Raw genomic sequence first — 19,900 nt, forward strand, 5'->3', positions numbered from 1 at the left:
GCTGAGGTATTACGTCGTCATCCCGGGAGGGGGGCTGGCTGAGAAGGACGCCACCCTGTGGTCCAACAAGCGCAGAACGTGGTCCTGGATCCCGTGGCTTCTCTGCAAGGGGGCGGTGCATCCACGCCGGGGGGGGTCAGAGCAACATGAACAGCACAGTGTTGCCTCCCACTGCCGTGTAGGGTCCGCAACACGGAGACCCAGGAGTGTCCGCTGAGGTGTGCCCGCTCCCAAATCTCCTCCTCCGGTCCTCCCCAGGAGAACAACGCCGATCTCTGCCGCTCACTCTCGGGTAAAGAAGCACGATGCCTGTCGTCTCCACTGTGGAGAGCGTCCCTAGAGTTACGGGCACCCCCGTGCCGAGTCTTTACCAGCGGATAAGAAGGCGCCTAACCAGGTACGACGATGACGGCGCTGATCCGTGCCAAGCATCCCCTTTTTCCTGCGTTCAGCCCGCGCGCCACACGCGGTCATCACTGCGGACACCTTTTGTTTCAACCTCTAAGATCATATTTAGTGTGGAGCTGTTGCGGGGAGCAGAAGCAGCAGCACGCTGCGCAACAGATGTGTCAACGTAACCATGCAGCGTGTATCTGTACGAGAATGACACCATGCGTGTTGCTGTTTCGGTGCCCGCTGGCTGCTATGGAGGACTGGGAGTGGGGGGGTCGGTGGCAGGTTCCTTTGTCATAACGGCAGGTAGCGGTGGTCGGATCATTTTTCAGAACGGCATAATCCGATCTCAGTTGGGTATTTGGCGACATGCAAATACTATGTAGCGTTAAATGAGTATCTTCGTGACCGTATAGCATTATTTTAGAGGTTTAAAAAGAAACTGCGTCCACATTTGTAAGTTTACCACAGATAAGTATAAACATGAACGTCTTTAAAAAAAACTTTAAAACCAATTTGCAACCTCTTTTCAAGATCGGGCCATAGACGTCTTTTAAACGTCTTTTCAACGGATAAATTGCTCGCTGGAAAGTTACATACTTAATCACACTTATGTTAACAGCCCTTAAAAAGGACAAACACATTATTAGTTTGTATTTATTATAAATATGACACATACATATAACAACACTTTTCCTAAGTGAAAACAATCCAAAAATCAAATATATTGTCTAAGAACTTGCGCATTTATTTCACTCTGGGGGGGGGGCATTTGGTTGGGATAATATAGCTGACAGGGTGGATAGAAGGGATTTTCGGGGCGGGGAGAAATGGGGGGGGGGGCTTATTTGAGGGGGATGGATAGAAGGGATTTTTTGGGGGGGGCTGGTTGAAAAAAGAAGGGTTAGAAAGGGGGGGGTAGCAGGATGGGGGGCATGTCAACAATTTGTCAACATTTTAAAGTTTAAATGGTGTCTGTAGCTGAAAGATTGGTGAAGCAGAGAAATGTTAAAGTTGATTGATGAAGTTTGAGAGGATTTTAAAATTGTAGTATTAATCATAATCAGCATAAATACTAGTACCTTTTGTTGCAGTAGTGTGACCCGGTGATATTCTACGCACAAGAGCCAGAATAAACTGGAGCCAGATACTACTATTGTCACGACCAGACAATGGCCCTGAACCCAAATTCATAACTCTGGAGACAATGTTCAAAATCAAGTTTATTAGTAAAAAGGCAGCTGAAAATCACTCTTGGTAAAGGAAAAAGGCCCAAGAAAGGATACTCAACTGAATCAACTGGAGAGGCTTAAGAGATTTACAAGAGCAGCCCGATAACAAAGAATTACAGTAGTCCGGTCTGGAAGTGACAAATGCAGTTGTATGGCTCTGGGGATGAATGATTTATACAGTCTATCAGTCCTACATGGCAGCGAGCGCAGTCTCCTACTGATAAGACTCTTCTGTCGACTGATAGTGCTGTGGAGAGGATGGTTTCCATTGTCCATGATGGTGAGCAGTTTGGTGAGGGTCCTTTTGTCGGCGACTGAAGTGATGCACTACAGTTCAGCACCAACCACAGAGCCAGCCTTCTTCACCAGCCTATTCAGTCGCCCTGCATCCTTCTACTTAGTGCTTCCTCCCCAGCACACCACCGCGTAGAAGAGGACGCTGGCGACGACAGACTGGTAAAACATCTGGAGGAGTTTGCTGCAGACGTTGAATGACCGAAGCCTCCTCAGAAAGTACAGCCGGCTCTGCCCTTTCTTGTAGATTGCGTCAGTGTTGGCAGACCAATCCAGTTTATTGTCCAGGGTTACCCTAAGATACTTGTATGTGCCTACCACCTCCACATTGACCCCCTCAATGGAAACTGCTGGCATGGTGGGCTTAGACCTGCGGAAATCCACCACCATTTCCTTGGCCTTAGCAGTGTTCAGTTGTAATTGGTTGTGCTTGCCCCATTGCACAAAGTCCCCCACCAGGCTCACATACTCCCCTCCCTGGCCATCCCTGATACACCCCACTATTGCAGTGTCGTCTGAAAACGTCTGCATGTGGCAAGACTCTGTATTGTAACAGAAGTCAGAAGTGTACAGGGTGAACAGAGCAGGAGAGAGCACAGTTCCCTGTGGTGCTCCGGTGCTGCAGACCACAGTGTCAGACAGGCAGTCCTTGAGTCTGACAAACTGTGGCCGCCCTGTCAGGTAGTTCGTAATCCATGATACGAGGCGATCGTCCACGCCCATCTGCATTCGTGTGGAATGACTGACGGTTTTTGCCAAAAATCGTAAAAACCCGAGCCAAAAAGCTCCATTGGAATGAATAGAGTTAAAAAAGAGGCAAAAAACACTCAAATTTGCAGCCCCACTGCCTTGCTATACTTAGCAAACGTAGGAAATGGTCTTGACTTTATTATGCTAATACGGCATATGCATACCTCCAACGGCTTTCTTGTAATCATAGTGCAAGTTCTTGGAAAATGGAGAGCCCGTTTCTGCGTTTACAGTGTGTGTGTGTGGGGGGGGGGGGGAATAAGTGGGCAGAGCTGGATTGTTAGAGGGTGAAACAGCGTCAGAATCTGGTACAAAAATAATTTATACTTTGCCACAATTTCCACAATATTCACTTTTCAGGCTTCATTTGTGGACAAAATGTTGGGCATGTCTGTGGTGTTCATACTCCTGTGTCTATAGAATCCCAAAGATGTTTACTTTTGGTGCTCGACCACCGAGAGCAACACAAAGTCTGTCATAGGGTCCAATGCTGACTTATATCTTTGAAAAAAGGTACACGTTTTGTAAACTGCCATTAGAGCCGTATTTATTACCGCAGCGATATAAATTGCATGCATTGTTCGTCAGAGTCTCGCAACATGTCCTTATTTTTTGGATTGGTACTGAAGTTTTGCGGTTACTTTTTTGAGGTGGGAGTGGGGGACGGGATGATACGGCCAGCGGCGTGGGGGGCGCGCACATTGTTGGCTAGCCTTTGTGGCTAGCCTTCACTTTTGTGGCTAGCCTTCACTTGCCTGCTTGGCCGAAAAAAGGAACAGGCATCTGCGGGCAGTCTAGGCCCCACTTAAAATTTCTGTGGAATTTTCTAGTTGAGTGTGGCCTGCGAAGCTGAGCCAATTTATCTCACATACTTCTTAATCGCCTTATTCTCTTTTGTACAAAAGTTTGGCACGCTTCTCCCGCAGCGTTGCTCGCACATGTCTCAAAACTTCAAGTGTCGGGACCCATCGGGAATGTGAAACGTTTGGCACTTGACCACAGAGAGTGAGACAATGACTGGCTCAATATCGCCTCAGGTTTAAAGTATTTTTCCCGTGTAAAATCCTTCTTGGTACACTGACGACCCTTTGCCCCTGCAGGGACCTGCTGGTGACCCTCGCTCTGGGTCAGGTCCTGTCCCTGTTAATCTGTGCGATCAGTCTGACCAGCAAATACCTGGCTGATGACTTTCACGCCAACACGCCGGTGTTCCAGAGCTTTCTCAACTACATCCTGCTGTTTCTGGTTTACACCACCACACTGGCGGTCAGGCAAGGTACAGTACCCACTAAACCTGAGCGGAAAAGTGTGTGGTACCGGGGTCCAATTTAAAAATATAAATTTTGCTGATGGTACCAAGTAACAATTATTATTATTATTAAAATAATTAAGTTGATGGGCGCGAACATGTTGTATGAATTTAATGTATTGTACATCTATTACGCTGTTCATTCTGTACACAAGACATCCCTTGCAGTCGGTCCATCCTGTGAGAGGAAAGATTACGATCGCATTTCCGTCTGCATTTCGGGAAGTGGATCTGCAATAGTCACACGTTGGTGCAAAACTTTAGCCTTTTTTATGGCTATTTTAACATGTTGACTTTAATATGCAATTTGTTAAATCAACAGGGATTTTGACAATGATCTTTTACCAACTAAAGTAATATGCAATTGATATACTCTCCTCACTCCACTAAAAGTGTTTATCAGCCTGATGTCTGAAGCTAAAAACTATTTTAAAAAAGCACATAGATGTTCAAGAACAGGTGGAGTCTTGTCGGGCCACTGGTTTCCTTCCGCTGGTGGTTTTCTGTAATAAACGGGGTCGTCCTCGCCTCTCTTTGCATACTGTGTCTGTTTATTTATTCTTTGACTTTCCAATAGTGTGGCCTGTTTCTCTGTCGTACCAGGGGATGGGAACCTGCTGGCCATCCTGAAGCAGCGCTGGTGGAAATACATGATTCTGGGTTTGATAGACATCGAGGCCAACTATCTGGTGCTCAAAGCTTACCAGTACACCACACTCTCCAGTGTACAGGTGAGTTTGTGTGTGTGAAAAACATTTTGTTAAGTCTGACCAAATAACCGCGATGATATCTGCGATAAAAACTCAGTGTGGAAACTCAGCAGTGGATTTGTATTGTGACTGGCGGAAGTGTGCTCACTTGTAAATGGTAAATGGACTGCACTTGTATAGCGCTTTTCTAGTCTTCTGACCACTCAAAGCGCTTTAACACTACATGACATCATTCACCCATTCATACACTGATGACAGGAGAACCATACACAGTGACACCTGCACAACAGTAACTAACATTCACACATTGTAGTCACAGCTACAGGAGAAATGTTGTGTTAAGTGTTTTGCCCAAGGACACATCGACATGCGGGTTAGCAGAGCCTGGGATCGAACTGACAACCCTCTGATTGGAGGACGACTGTGCTCCCCACTCACCCACAGTCGCCCAGACTTGTGTGTTTTTTGTGTGCTCTTCTGGGCGGAACTCCGTGGAGGACTTTAAACGTGCAACCATGTAGAGACAGAAACAACAGGCAATTGTGTAAAGAAGATCAATAACAGATATATTGACAAAATAATAGATGGTGACATCCATAAAATCACAATACTTCATTTACTATTACAATACACCATACTGTATTCAGGCTGGATGCTGGGAGTGATTGGAAGGAAGGAATCAGCTCACATTCGTGGATCAAAATTGGAAAGAAATGAATAGACCTGAAAATGTATCAGGACTGTGTGGATCTGACCGCATCCCTGTAGGACTGGGAGACCAGGCACAAGGCACTAGAGTGGATATAAACATGGCTATCAGGAACACAGGGAGATGATACTGTTTCACTAAGTTCATCTACAGGGAGTTCTTTCAACATTTTATATAAAAATCTGCACCAAAAGTCCCTTTCCTTATTTAGGACAATCCAAATGGTATGTTCAGATCTTCATCATTCCCAGTTATCCTTCATGTCCATGTTAATCTTAATCTATGGTGTTAATCATAAACCTAAAATGTCTACCTGCCCTCTTGTGGGTTTGGGGTAAGGTTGAGAGGTGAATGATTGTATTAGATTTGTAAATTAAAGTTGGAGCGTAAAAGGTAAAATCGCTCTCGCCTCTGTTCGATGTTGGGCATGGGGTTGGGGGATTGTTTTGGTTAATAGCTAGTGTGAAATTAAATCATCGATAGAATTATTTATAATCACTAAGGTAATTCCTAAAATAAATATTAGGGCACCACTCTAAAAAGGGCTGACTAACCAACGATAAATCAAGTCTCATAATTGATATTCACTCCTTGAGACGAAGGAAATGAAGATTGCAGCTCGTACACTGGCTATGTTTCCAGCCAGCACTGCAGTACACATATGCACAGAGAAATGTGTGGCTACAAGCTGGCAGAGGTGTTTGTACACCACGTGTGGTCCTTGCATAGTTAACCCTCTGTCTGTATGTAAAACTGTGTGGAGGGACAGGTGTATTGGTTGGTAAATGACAAATCAAAGGAAAGACTCAAAGCAGATCTTATGCAGTCAGACACGATAGCAGTTAACTTCATCACACAGTTCATAAACATACACCATCGCTCACAATGCAGTAAACATCATCATCATCAACAAAAATAACAACACATGCTGATCTAACTTCTGCCCAGACATAGCCTTAGTGTGCGTTGATAGGGTTTGCTGTGTTTCCTCGAGTCTTGTTTAACTCTGTGTCCGCTCTGCCCTTTGGTGAGGGATTGAGGTTTTTATGAACAACAGAGGAGGTTGTCCTCTTTGGTGAGCTGCTTGGGCCTGGATTGAGGACTGGGGGAGCCGGAGTTCTTTGGAACAGCTAGAAAATGGGTCCCACCGACGAGGTTTGGTCCATTGGTGCGTTGGAGAGGCCTCAGGGAAATATCTCGCGGGGGTGTTTTGTATCCTGTGTCGCGCCATAATGCGGGCCTACTTCAGCTGTTCTGTTTTCCCACTGAAATATGTCACAATACAGAAGTTAACTACGCCCTGCCCACTGCTGCTACTGTTTAAAGTGAACATGGTCTGAAGAGATGGACCCACCCAGGGGGAAGAATCTTACTGAAAGCATAACCAAATATAACTCTCCATGTATGTATGTGTTTGTCTCTGTGTGTCTGTCCTTCCGCTCAGCTGTTGGACTGTTTTGTCATCCCAGTGGTCCTGCTGCTGTCTTGGTTCTTTCTTTTGGTGAGGTACAAGGCCGTCCACTTTGTCGGGGCGGGACTGTGTCTGCTGGGTGTTGGCTGCATGGTGGGAGCTGACATCCTGCTCGGTCGACAGCAAGGCCTTGGTGAGTGCCCCAACGTGCTCCTGATCCACGCACAGCAAGCCAGGTTGCGAGTACATGTGGAGGTTGCCAGCTTTGTTCGACTTGCAGTCTTCCCTACCCTTTTATCATTTCCCACCTATGTTCTCCTTCATCTGTATCAGGAGAGCAGAAGCTCTTTGGGGACCTCTTGGTCGTGGGTGGAGCGACGCTCTACGCGATCTCCAACGTCTGTGAGGAGTTCATTGTGAAGAACCTGAGCCGTGTGGAGTTCCTTGGCATGATGGGACTATTTGGATCCTTCTTCAGTGGCATCCAGGTGTAAGTCTATGAGCTACGAGTTATGGAGAGAGATACGCCTTGTAACTGCAGGGAATTGGTGGAAAGTAACAATACTCTAGTACTGTACGGAAATACAATATTAAGGTACTGGACACTCCGTATTTGATTCATTGTCTACAGAATAATGTTTGAAATATGTTTAATACAAACAGATCTTTAGATATCAGTCGAACAAGGACAACGTCACTGTCTTACAGATGATTTAGCATGCTCAGTTTTAAAGTTAGATGTCATGTGAACTTCATAATGGCCAATGTTGGTTAGGGAAACACTGGCACGGCCATATTGAAATAGAAACCTGTGGATTCCATCGGTACTCCCGATGTCCCATGTTTGCATGCAGTGTAAATACTTTTCTAAAAAAAGGGGGGCATTTGAACATATCTGCACACTAGAGTCCCTAAACATAGACTAGAAAGCGGAGACCCTTGTCGATCCAATGAGTCCATCGTTTGAAGATTTAAGTCCCCCTAGTAACCATTTTAATTTTGCAAGACCATAGTTTGAAATTTGACTTCACAGTGTAAAACAACCTTTTGTGCTTTGTATGGTACTCAGAGGATGTATGGCTTTCCTAGGTTCATCGACAGAGAGGCAGTTTCTTGCCATTCAATTGCCCTTTTGTTCGGGCAGGAATCTTCGAATGTCAAAATTTTTAGACGCAAATATACCGATTGGGATTTTTTATGAAGTTCCTTGAGTTCTTGGTGTATCAGTGCAGTGGAGGTTTTGTTTTGTTTTTCTTTTTTTATGAAGGTTTTAAACCCCAAGAATTGCTGCAAGATGTTGTGAGAAACAATTGGAAATGGCCATCAGAGGTTGAGCTCTGCATTTGTGCTCTGTTGCAGGGCCATCATGGAGCACAAGGAGCTGCTGAAGGTACCCTGGGACTGGCAGATAGGTGAGAATGCACTTGCACCCAGAAACTTGGATTCATACACACAAGTAAGTAAGGGAAATGTGACTAGTTCAATCATTGGCTCGCTCGTGTGTCTGCAGGTCTTCTGTATATCGGTTTCAGTGCCTTCATGTTCTGCCTGTACAGCTTCATGCCGGTGGTGTTAAAGAGAACAAGCGCCACCTCAGTCAATCTGTCTCTGCTCACAGCAGACATGTACAGCTTCTTCTGTGGCCTCTTCCTCTTTCACTACAAGGTAAGAACAAAATGCCAGGAAGCTTTCATTTGGATACATCCAAAGATGCCTCAGACACCCAAACCTCAGACCATATCACCATATCATTCTGCTTCATCGATTTTTCTCTCTGACACATACAGTATTTGTTATCTAGAGGGTCTGTCGACCGGAGACAGACACTGACAGTCCCTATAATGTTATAGTGAAATATGGTCAAAGTTTATCGCAGTGATAAAAAGGCTATTAATGGCCCGTCTTTCAAGTCTTTACTTTAATTTAGTAAAGTGATTTATATGTGACCATCTATCTCATCAACCGCTTATCCACGGTCGGATCGCGAGGGCAACAGTTCAAGCAGGGGACCCCAAACTTCCCTTTCCTGGGGCACATCTACCAGCTCTGACTGGATGATCCCAAGGCGTTCACAGACCAGTGCAGAGATATCTATTTATTTATTTTTCAGGGACAATGTACACTAATCAACAGGTGTACTGTAAGTGAGCCAGAGAGGCTAATTTCCATCTGCTGTCCCTGGCCAGACACCCTAAAATAAAAAAAACTCAAAAAGAAATGTAATTAAAAATCATAGACAAATGGACACAATGTATGCACAAAACCAATACACAGGAACCATGCTGCAACCATAACAGGCTGCAGCAAGCGTCAGGCAGAACACACACACCTACAGTGGAAGCACATATACAGTATACCGCTGAAGCAGATCTCATACACAGAGAGAAAAAAAGAACAAGAGCAACACTGAGCAAGACAAATGCACATAGAGGTGAATCAAGCAGGCAGAACAGACAACACATCAATGCTTGCAAACCCGATTAGCAACAAGCCAATCCTTAAGGTTGTATTCGAAGGTGTTCTATGTGTTTTGTGCACGAATGTGTTGCGTCAGAGCATTCCACAAGCTGCCTTCACAGAGAATATAGATTTTCTAAAGGAGCTTGACCTGTGTGAAATAACACAATCACCTCTTGAAGCAGATCTATTTGGTCTGCTGCTTTGGCTTATTTGTTTAGCGGGACAATTCCATGTAAAATTAAAAAAAACAGACACTCATCAGTGAATTTAATGCGGTTCTCCCAACTCAGGATATGGTGTTTGGTGACAATATTTCAGTGATGGTGACTTCTGTTTGTTTAGGGATTTTTTATGGAGGATGTGAATACAGTTTAATGTTGTGCTGCTGTCTTATGCCCAGCTGGTTAAGCAGTAGGTCAGATGGGGGACAGTCATTGCATTAAAATACAATTTTGCAGCCCACTTGGTAAAACAATGTCTTACATATCTAAAATATCTAATCTCTTCAGCTAATGATAGTCTCATAATTGATATTCACTCATTAAGAGCAAGGAATTGGAGCTTTGAGTTTGTACCCCGGCTATGTTTCCAGCCAGCATTACAGTACACATATGCACAAAGAAATCACAGAAAACTCCTCCCTAGCGTACAACAGAGTTTATTGCCTTCCAATAATACTAATCAGATCAATACCATGTAAAATCAACATGTGTGTGTGTGTGTGTGAGAGATAAGGGTGAATAAGGCAATGAGACTTTTGACTGTGGTGCATGGAATAGAGACGGTGCGCCGGCAAACGCAAGGTTGGCGGTTCAAGCCCTGGCTGCACCATGTCGCATGTCGAAGTGTCCCTGCCCAGTGAGCGTTTTTTCATGGAAAAGACGTCTATACCCGACCTTGAAAAGATGTTGCAAAATGGTTTTAAAGTTTTTTCAACGTCTATTTGTAGACGTCGAAAAGACGTCTATGTTTAGACCACATTTCAACGTGATTTTTTATACGGTAATATTTCGTCCTCTACTTTGTGCTATATCAGTATTTTAGAGGTTTAAAATGAAACTACATCCACATTTGTGAGTTTACCACCGATATTATAAATCACGTTGAAAACGGGTGTGAGGTCTCAACCCCAGCGTGACGGCAGGAGGCCACTAGGGGGAGCCAAAGAACGCGTCCTCCGGAGTCAATCACCGGAATTCTAAACACCTGCGAGAGAATTCCGGTGATTGACTCCGGAGGACGCGTTCTTTGGCTCCCCCTAGTGGCCTCCTGCCGTCACGCTGGGGTTGAGACCTCACAACGGGTCTAAACGTGAACGTCTTTTCAACCTCCACGAATAGACGTTGAAATTTGCAACGTCTTTTCAACGTCCGGCCATAGACGTCTTTTAAACGTGGTTTCAACGGATAAATTGCTCGCTGGAAAGTTACAAGTAACAAGTTACATAGTTAGTCACAGTTCTCATGTTAACAGCCCTTAACAAGGACAAACACATTAATTTGTATTTATTATAAATAAATAATACTTTTATAAAATATATTTCAGGGAAATAAACTATGGTATTAAAAGTGCGGAAACATCATAGACAAGTTAGTATTTTCAGATTCTGTAACCAGATCTGGCTCTGAGTCACTTGAGTTGGGATAGTATACCTGAAATCAGCTGCATCTCCCTCATCCTCACTTGATGATTCCTTGTGTAAAGGGAGTCAGTGCACAGAACACCCCTCAATTGCAGATTTCTCTGGTCAACGTGTTTATTCAATTCAAATCATTTTATTTTGTTCAGCTTTGAAATCTGTAAACATGCAACACCCTGTCCCCAAATGCCTAAAATGTAAAAACCTTCACCTTGGATAAACCTGAGGGGAAAACAGCAGAGAAGTAGATGTGTAGAGTATGAACAACTTAAAGCTGTACGGTGCATTCAAATTATTATTCTAATATTCACACTGCAGGCACAACCACCATCAGATGTAACCTCTATCCACAGAAACCAGTGAGGGAAAGCACAAAGACTTCAGGGAAAAGGCAAAGTTGGTGATTTGGGTTCATGGTGACAGTAATAATAAAGTGACTAATAATAATAATAATGATGATAACAGCAGCAGGTGTGTTATAACCCTCATGTATAGATGTCTCAGAACCCTTGTGTGTAAAAGATCCTTCGGGTCATCAGTTGTGATCAAAGTAGCTACAGCATTAAGCTCACTCCATCTTTAAGTCCTAATATTGTTTACTCATAACATTATAAACAATGTAACAATTCATCTGCTACTTATTACATTTCTGGAGTAACATTTCCAGGTATATTACACAGTATCATGCTAAAGCACACCGTAACTTACAATGTTTTGGCCCTCTTGTTTACAGACCACAACTTGTTGAATTCAGCCCTTCACCCGTGCAATCTGTATTTACAGAGCTGCCAACTTTTCAAAAAACCTTGGAGTGAGATTTTGTCGGGGGTGACCAAAATTTTGCCGCGCACGCAGCCACACACGTTGGTGGCTCAAATATCAGGAAATTGGAATTCATTTGGCGTAGTACCCATGTTGTACCCTGCATTCTGGTGGTTTGTGGGGCCCAAAGTCGTTGATAGGGGCGGCCTACTGGAGATGGACAACATTGGTTACATTCTGTGAAGCAAAGACATAGCTGATGGTCCACCCCCAGGACATTTTGGTTTAAGTAGATGTTATTTCATGCATTCTCGTGGATTTTTGGGTGGTATGCCTGAACTTATTCTGATTTATGTTCATCTGCTCATGACTTGTTGGGCCTTCTAGACTTGAGCTGAACATTCAACCAGAAAACTATTGCTGTGCCTCAATGACTGTCTATGTACCACAATATAGCCTAATTAATAGACCTGTGTTTAAGATTAGATTAGCAGCAGTGCTGCTTGTTATGACAGCTGAGTTTACATTCACCACTCAAAATCACACGCACAAACACAACAAATAATTTCTTTCAAGATTTAAAGTTTAAGAGAGTGAGTACTTAATTGAACCACATGTCATTAACGTACCTTAGTCTTTGCTCCTCCTCAGTTTCTCCCGCGGTTGTGTCTGTTTGAAAATCTTCTTCTGTTGCTAACTTCGGGACTCTTTGGGGTAAATAGGATGTCTATGCAGCGAATGGGTTTACAGATGCGCTCCTTAGCGCCATCTATTGTCGGGGAGTTTGAAAAGGAACGAACGCGCTTCGGCCCAAAATCAGATTTTTTTTTTTGCCGTGAGAAATTGGTTGTGTGGCGTGAGTGCGTGTGAAAACATGCAAAAGCGTGTGTCACACGGCGAAACCGTGAGAGTTGGTAGATCTGGTATTTAGCCCCCAGTGCTTTAAAAACGTGCATTTTGAATAGGAAAGGCAATAATACGTTATGGGTACAGCAACAACCTAACGCATTAGCAACACCAAACACACACAAAATATTCTGGGATGTTTACTTTTGGTCCAGGTCATCATGCTGAACATGCTAGCATGCTCCAAGCTAGCATGCTAACTAGCAAACTACCTGCGCTAATGCTAACTAGCTTACCAAAAAGGACAGTCTTTCCCGTATCGAGTGGGCAGCACAAGTAAAACAACTGGTTATAGTTCCAGGTGTGCTTCATTCAAACACTCCCGTACTTACAGAGTAGTGGAGCCGGTAGTCGTGGTTCTATCAGCCCGTTCATGTCGCTCTGCTGCGTACAAACTTCGCCTCGTGCTGCATCCGGTTGAAGCTCTGCAAGCGACTAAGAACTTGCGCGTTACAGATGTGAGCGGAGTTACGTGTTTACAAGTAATGTTTGAAACTGCCCACATTACTAGGTCTTAAAAGCATCTTATTAACAGCACGCAGTCTGTAGTTTCATATTTATGACATTTTAAGTGCAATATTAAATACGTTGAAATCACGTCTTCGCATAGACCAAATTTCGCTGACCAGTTCATTAATTATTATGAAAATCTTAACGTTAATATCGTGTCCCTTTCTGCCTTACGTTACAACGTGACACATTTATCAACAAATTGACATTTTCTGGCACGCTGATGTTTCATCCAATTTTTAGCCAGTTGAAAATACGAGGTCTTAGACATTCAGACCTCATTTCAACCCGATTTCAACCATATTGCAACGTTGAAATTTTTCCGCTTTTTAGGTAACCTCAAATAACGTTACTTTCTTTGCTCTCAACTGACTGACGAAAAAGTGATAGGTAACCCTGAGAACGTAGAACGACGCAGTGTACAATTAGGGGGGAGGGGGGATCACACACATGTTTTTCTTAACAAACCAAAATAAGTTTAAAATAAATAAGACATAACAAGACACCGATCCATTGACAGGGTTCATAAAAGGAGAACATATATTTTACATATTTTCTGCTGTATATTGGGGGGCAGGGGGGGTCAGATTGGTATTTTCTCAATATATGGGGGGGACACGATCCCCACGGCCAGTTCGGAAAGAAAGTTTGCAGAGGAGGAGCGCACAGAACATAGCAGAGACCCCTGTGGTGTCTGTGGCTTGGCCAATCACATCTCAGCAGAAATGCATTCGAAAGTCAGGTTTTACGCTATGGTGGAGCCCAACAGGAGCTTCGTTGTTTTTTATATCCACTCGTTTTTTAGTTCATGGCCAAATGGAACAGCGCTGTTAGGGTTACACCACCCATCTCCCGTCGGCCTCGGAGTGGGGGTTGTAAATCGCCATTACTTAGTCAGTTGAAAAGCAGCTGGAAAAGTGTGGGCACCCCTGAGGTTCTTCTTCTTCTATTTAATGGCGGACTGCAACCACCATTTAGGTGCATGCCGCCACCTACTGTACTGGAGTGTGTATAGTCATGTCATTTAAATTCTACTCCATATCCCTGAGTCTTTTAAAAAGGTAATTAGAGCTTTCCTTGTAGTTCTTATTCCTTCTTCTGATCCCAGTATCCCTACCAGATTCCACTCCCTCCATGCCTCCTGAACCTCACTTTTAAGCACCTGCCTTTCCACTTCATTCAATTTACAGTTCAGTATTACATGTTCAGCATTTTCTTTAACCCCAGTTTTCACAGTTCTCACTATTCCTTTTCCCCATTAAAAATAATGTGCCTTTCAGCCCTGTGTGATCCACTTTGTCTTGTCATTGCAATTTCCTCACGCCTGGTATTTTCCATGTAGTTCTTTATACTGACACTTTTTTGTATTTTATAGGATCTCCTGGCAGAAACGATGGGAGGAAGACAGGAAAGTCTTCCTCCCATCGTTTCTGCCATATTTCAAGACCTTTCCTTTTAACCACTGCTTTACCTTTTCCTTTTCCTAGTGGGATTGTAATTATAATTGCTTTAAGCAGTGCCCTTTGGCCAGTCTATCTGCCATCTCGTTCCCTTTAACTCCCTCATGTGCTGGTACCCAACAAAACTGAATCTCTATGCCACTTATCATTGAAGAAGTTCATGAAGTCGTTACTAGTGAGGTCCAAAGGAATACACGGCTCGACAGAGCTGTGACTCTCTGTCAGTCGGGCTACAGTGCTGAAGAGAAACCTGGAGTTGTTTTTATTTTTCTCTATTAATGATGAGTAATAAAATGCTCTTACGTTATGCAGAGCCTTCTTATATGTTTTAAGGCTGTCTTGGCAAACTAGCCTAGATCCTTCTGATTTGGTGGAACGTTCACAGACTTCCTTCTTGTTGCTATTCTTCTTTCCAGAGGAGCAATAGCGTCCAGCGCCACTCTCAAAGAGCCTGTATCAGTATCGACAAAATTATCGATCTGGGACAGACTGAGGTTCTCACAGGAGTCTTCTTGTATCTTGAGGCAGGGCACTGAACTTAGAGCAGAAGGAATGGCTTCTTTAAATGAGGTTACAGCGGTATCCGATAAGCGTCGACTGTAGAAACCCTTGGCAGGAGGAGGTGGTTCTGATAGTAGAAATTCAAAGGTTATCAGACAATGGTCCGACAGGAGAGGGTTCTGTGGAAAAATTGTTAAATGTTCAATCTCAATCCCATACACAAGAACCAAGTCGAGAGTGTGGTTAAAACAGTGAGTTGGTTTATTTACACACTGACAGAAACCAATTGAATCTAACAATGAAAGGAATGCAGTACTAAGGCTGTCGTTGTCGACATCCACATGAATGTTAAAGTCACCCACAATAATTACCTTGTCCGTTTTAAGGACCAAACTCGTTAAGAACTGTGAAAATTCAGAAAGAAATTCTGAATAGGGACCTGGGGCCCTGTACACTATTACAAAGAGAACCAGCTGGATTATTTTCCAGGTCTGTTGCGAAAGACTGAAAACCAGGCTTTCAAATGAGTTATAATCCACCTTAGGTTTAAAGTTTATTAAAAGGCAGGAGTATAAATAGCTGCCACCCCCCCTCGGCCTGTGCCTCGGGGAATATGAGTATTAACATGACTCGGAGGAGTCGCTTCATTTAAACAGAAATATTCCCCATTCAACAACCACGTTTCAGTAAGACAAAATACATCAACATGGTGATCTGATATTAGTTCATTTACCAAAACCGCTTTAGATGACAGGTCTGATATTCAAAAGACCCCCTTTAATTCTCCTATTTTGTTGCACTATTGCATTATTAGTTTTAACTTTAAGTTATTTACTACAACTCCTGTGTGTTGTTTACCTTTAACTTAGATAAGTGTGTCCGTGGGGCAGACAAGGTCTCTATAGGGTTCATTATGCTGAGTGACTGCTCAGATGGAAGCGCAGAGAAGTGTGTAAGACTGCGACTCTGCTCCCTGGTCTGAACTCTGGGTCATGGATTAAGTCCACTAAGAAACTGGGTCAGGTTCTTAGAAAGAAGTTCAGCTCCGTCCAAAGTGGGATGGATGCCGTCCCTCCTAATCAGACCAGGCTCTCCCCAAAACGTCTTCCAGTGATCAACGAAGCCCACATTATTTACTGGGCACCACCTCGACAACCAGCGGCGGAATGACGACATGCGGCTGTACATGACGTCACGGGTCCAGTTTGGGAGGGCCAGAGAAAACTACGGTGTCCGACATTGTTTTAGCGTATGTACACACCGATTCCACATTAACTTTAGTGACCTCCGAGCAACGTAATCGGGAGTCATTGCCGCCGACATACATTACAATCTTACTGTATTTACGTTTATCCTTAGCCAGCAGTTAAAGATAAGACTCAATGTCGCCCGCTCTGGCCCCCGGTATACACGTAACTATGGTCCCTGGTTTCTCTTCACGTTCCTCAGAATGGAGCTACCGATCACCAGAGTTGGCTTCTCAGCGGGTGTGTCGCTGAGTGGGGAGAAGCGGTTTGAAACGTGAAGTGGTTGGTGGTTAACCGTGTGCTTGGACTTAGACTTATGCTTACTCCGGACAGTCACCCAGCCTCCCGGCTGCTCGGGGGTTGCCGGGGGACGGCTAGCAGGAGCGAACGCTACGTCTATGTGGGCCGCACCGGCTACGGGGGTGGGCTGGGTAACTACAGCGGCTAACGACTGAGCTTCCATGGTGCGGAGCCGTGCTTCTAGCTCACTAAGCCTCGCCTCCAATTTATCAAATACACTACACTTCTTACATGTACCGTTATCCGTAGGGGAGGCAGAGGAATAGCTAAACATGTGACACACCGAGCAAGAAAGAGCAGGAGAGGTAGGGAGGGAAGACATCGCCAGGTTAGCTGCTAAGCTAATGCTAACGCTAATAGAAGTAACGTTGACGCTAAATAACGTCTAAGCAACTATTCGATGGAGCGAAAATTTGCTAGACGGTGAGGTGTTTAACAAAGCCTCACATAAATAAGAATTCACTGTTTGTGATGAAAATTATCACGCTACAGTCAACTCAGTATAGCTAGAGCTGTGAAAAGTTCGATGACATCAAACACGCTGGCAACAGGAAGTGACGCAACACGCTTACCGTCAGCTGATCGATACAGAGACAGACAACGCACAGCTGCTCTACTTCCCTGATTGCTTTCCTTATGTTACCTAATACGTATGACACATTCCTTCCTCTCATCCAAATGGCCCCATCATCCGCATATAGTGCTGTTTTTATGCGTCCATCCATTTTTGAAAAAATATCATTAATCATTATGTTAAACAGTATCGGACTAATTGCACTCCCTCGGGAATACCATTGTCTACATCAAATTCTGTAGATACCTCTGATCCAACTTTAACTTTAATTTTCCTACCTGTTAAAAAGTCCATAACCCAATTATATAACCTTCCTCCTATACCCATACTACTTATCTTAATAAGCAAACCTTCCCTCCACATGGTATCATATGCCTTTTCTCTGTCAAAATATACAATTGTCATTAGTTCTTTGATTTTAAATGCCTTTTCCACATCATTACTTACTCTAACTAGAGCATCTTTTGTGGAGCGCCCTTTTCTAAATCCACTTTGTATATTGGTCAGTAATTCTCTCTGTTCCAATATATGTGATAATCTACGAACTATGATCCTCTCCATCCATTTGCACAAGTGGGATGTCAATGCTATGGGCCTATAGTTATCGGGATTAGCTGGGTCCTTACCAGGCTTGTTGAATGGTAATATTACTGCACTTTTCCAACTGTGTGGTATTATTCCATCCCGCCAAATTTTATTGAACAGTCTTAATATTAACTTAAATGATTCGCCTGGTAACTGTCTGAACATGGCATAACATAATTGCTCTTGCCTGGGTGCTGTATATCCAGTGCCCAGCAGAGCTATGTTGAGTTCTGATGTCGTAAAATCCACATCTAGTATTGACATGCCATCCTCCTTTTTTAACTTCACTTCCTTATTCTCTCTTAATGCCCGTTCTTTCTGCTGTTTATGTATGTCACTAAGGTTTTCACAACTATGTACTGCCACAAAGGCCCTCCCTAGCACTTATGCCTTTCCTTTATCTGATTCTATTATCTTCTCTCTATCAAAGCTGGAATTTTACCAGACGTCCTTTTCCCATTCATTCTCTTGAACATAGACCATATATCCCCTAATTTTACTCCTCTGCCTATGGTGGAACAGAATTCTCTCCAGTTTCTCTTTTTGTTATACTTTATTGTCCTACGTAGTTGTTAGGCCTATCATATCTAATAGAACTAAACCCTGGTATAACAAAGTCCAAATGTGGTTGTAACCAAGCTTCTTGTACACATACTACATCTGGAACAACATCTAATTCATACATATATTTTTTTAATTCTTGACCATTAGCTATGAGACTTCTGGCGTTCCACTGTGGTATGTGCATTACCATAATTAGTCTTCTAACCCTCACTTTGTGTATTTTCCCCGTTTCCAAGTGCTGTTAACAATTCATGTATCTGGTCTGCTTTAACATCTATATCAAGAATTCTTTCTGCTGCCTCCACAATAGCCTTGATTCTATCACTTTTCTTTTTCAACTGTGGCGTAACATTGATAGTGTGACAAATGAAAACCACAAAGTTTATCTTCTTAACTACCAATGTTTCCTTATCAACTTCACATTTGTGCTCACATGTAACCTGAGTATGAACAGGAGTCTGCCTTTGTGTTTGGGTAACTGCTACCATATTTCTTTCTATCTCTTTGTACTTCACATCCTCCAAGCTCAGCACTATGCTCACCACCACAGTTACAGCATTTAATCTTCGTATCCTTTTCACATTTACCGTACTCATGCTGACCACCACATCTAGCGCACCTCATCTCTCCTTTGCATTGCTGTGCTGTATGTCCCATTCTTTGACATTTATAGCATCGAATGGGTTTGGGAATATACTCTCTCACACTGTAACTCATGTATCCTATTTGCACTGATTTAGGTAGAGTTTTCTCAAATTGCACTACAACCGATCCATCTCATTTGCTTTTAATCCGTGTGGCTTCAATCACTTTACCTCCCTGAATCTCATTTTTGACATCTTCCATTGACATACTCACTGGTACACCGGAGATCACTCCTCTCACTTTTGTCATTGCTCCTGGTATATGTGCTTTCATTCTTTCCCCTTGAAGTGAGGACATTTTCATTATCTTTTCTTGTTGTTGTTTGCTAGTTGCATGTATCAGTATTCTTTTATTGCTCATAAACCTAGCAAATATGATTTTACCAATCTCTTTCTCAATCGCCTTAGTAAGTTTCGGGTGGTAATGTCCACCATCCTGTTTAAACTCAATAATAACTTTCCATACGATTCCTTGCCCAATCTCCATGTTGTCAGTTTTCTGTTTCTCCGACTGATTAGATTTCAATTTCTTGCTCGTACTTCCCTCGCCAGTCTCGCTGTACTCTGACCAACTTTTCCCTCTATTTCTTGTTTATAAAGCCCTTTTCAATCTGTTTTGGGTATCGTCCAATCCATTTCATCTCCATCTGAACTAGTTGACATGATATACAGTCACAGTACAGTTTATGCAGATCCGCCAGATAACTTGCTCAACCAGTGATCCTACCGCATTTCCACTTCCGCTTTTCCCAGTCCTTCCCGGAACAGCTGAAAAAACCACAGAGCGCTACGACAACCTGCAAACTTCTGTCCTGAGGTGGGAGGTCTGAGATAGGATACAATTTGTCTTTGTGGTGGCGGGCGTGGTTTGGCTCAGCTGCAGAGGGGACGGAGAAGGGATAAACGGTGGGTTCGGGGAACGGTGCCGGGGAGGCATAAT

General features: G+C 43.5%; 1 protein-coding gene across 2 annotated transcripts in view; it reads left to right on the forward strand.

The window, feature by feature from the left end:
• slc35f1 (solute carrier family 35 member F1) overlaps positions 1–19,900 on the forward strand; it is a 22,945-nt gene continuing 3,045 nt past the window's right edge. Inside the window, exons 1-7 of one of the 2 annotated variants that reach the window (XM_040160897.2) lie at positions 1–397; positions 3,770–3,945; positions 4,582–4,709; positions 6,842–7,001; positions 7,142–7,298; positions 8,168–8,220; positions 8,319–8,473. In XM_040160897.2, coding sequence (XP_040016831.1) covers positions 306–397; positions 3,770–3,945; positions 4,582–4,709; positions 6,842–7,001; positions 7,142–7,298; positions 8,168–8,220; positions 8,319–8,473 — 921 coding nt within the window. In that variant the 5' untranslated portion in view covers positions 1–305. Of the gene's footprint in view, positions 398–3,769; positions 3,946–4,581; positions 4,710–6,841; positions 7,002–7,141; positions 7,299–8,167; positions 8,265–8,318; positions 8,474–19,900 lie in introns of both variants that reach the window. The other variant, XM_078094046.1, reaches the window with a different exon arrangement.

Source organism: Gasterosteus aculeatus, chromosome 18 (assembly GCF_964276395.1).
Source record: "Gasterosteus aculeatus chromosome 18, fGasAcu3.hap1.1, whole genome shotgun sequence".
NCBI lineage: Eukaryota > Metazoa > Chordata > Actinopteri > Perciformes > Gasterosteidae > Gasterosteus > Gasterosteus aculeatus.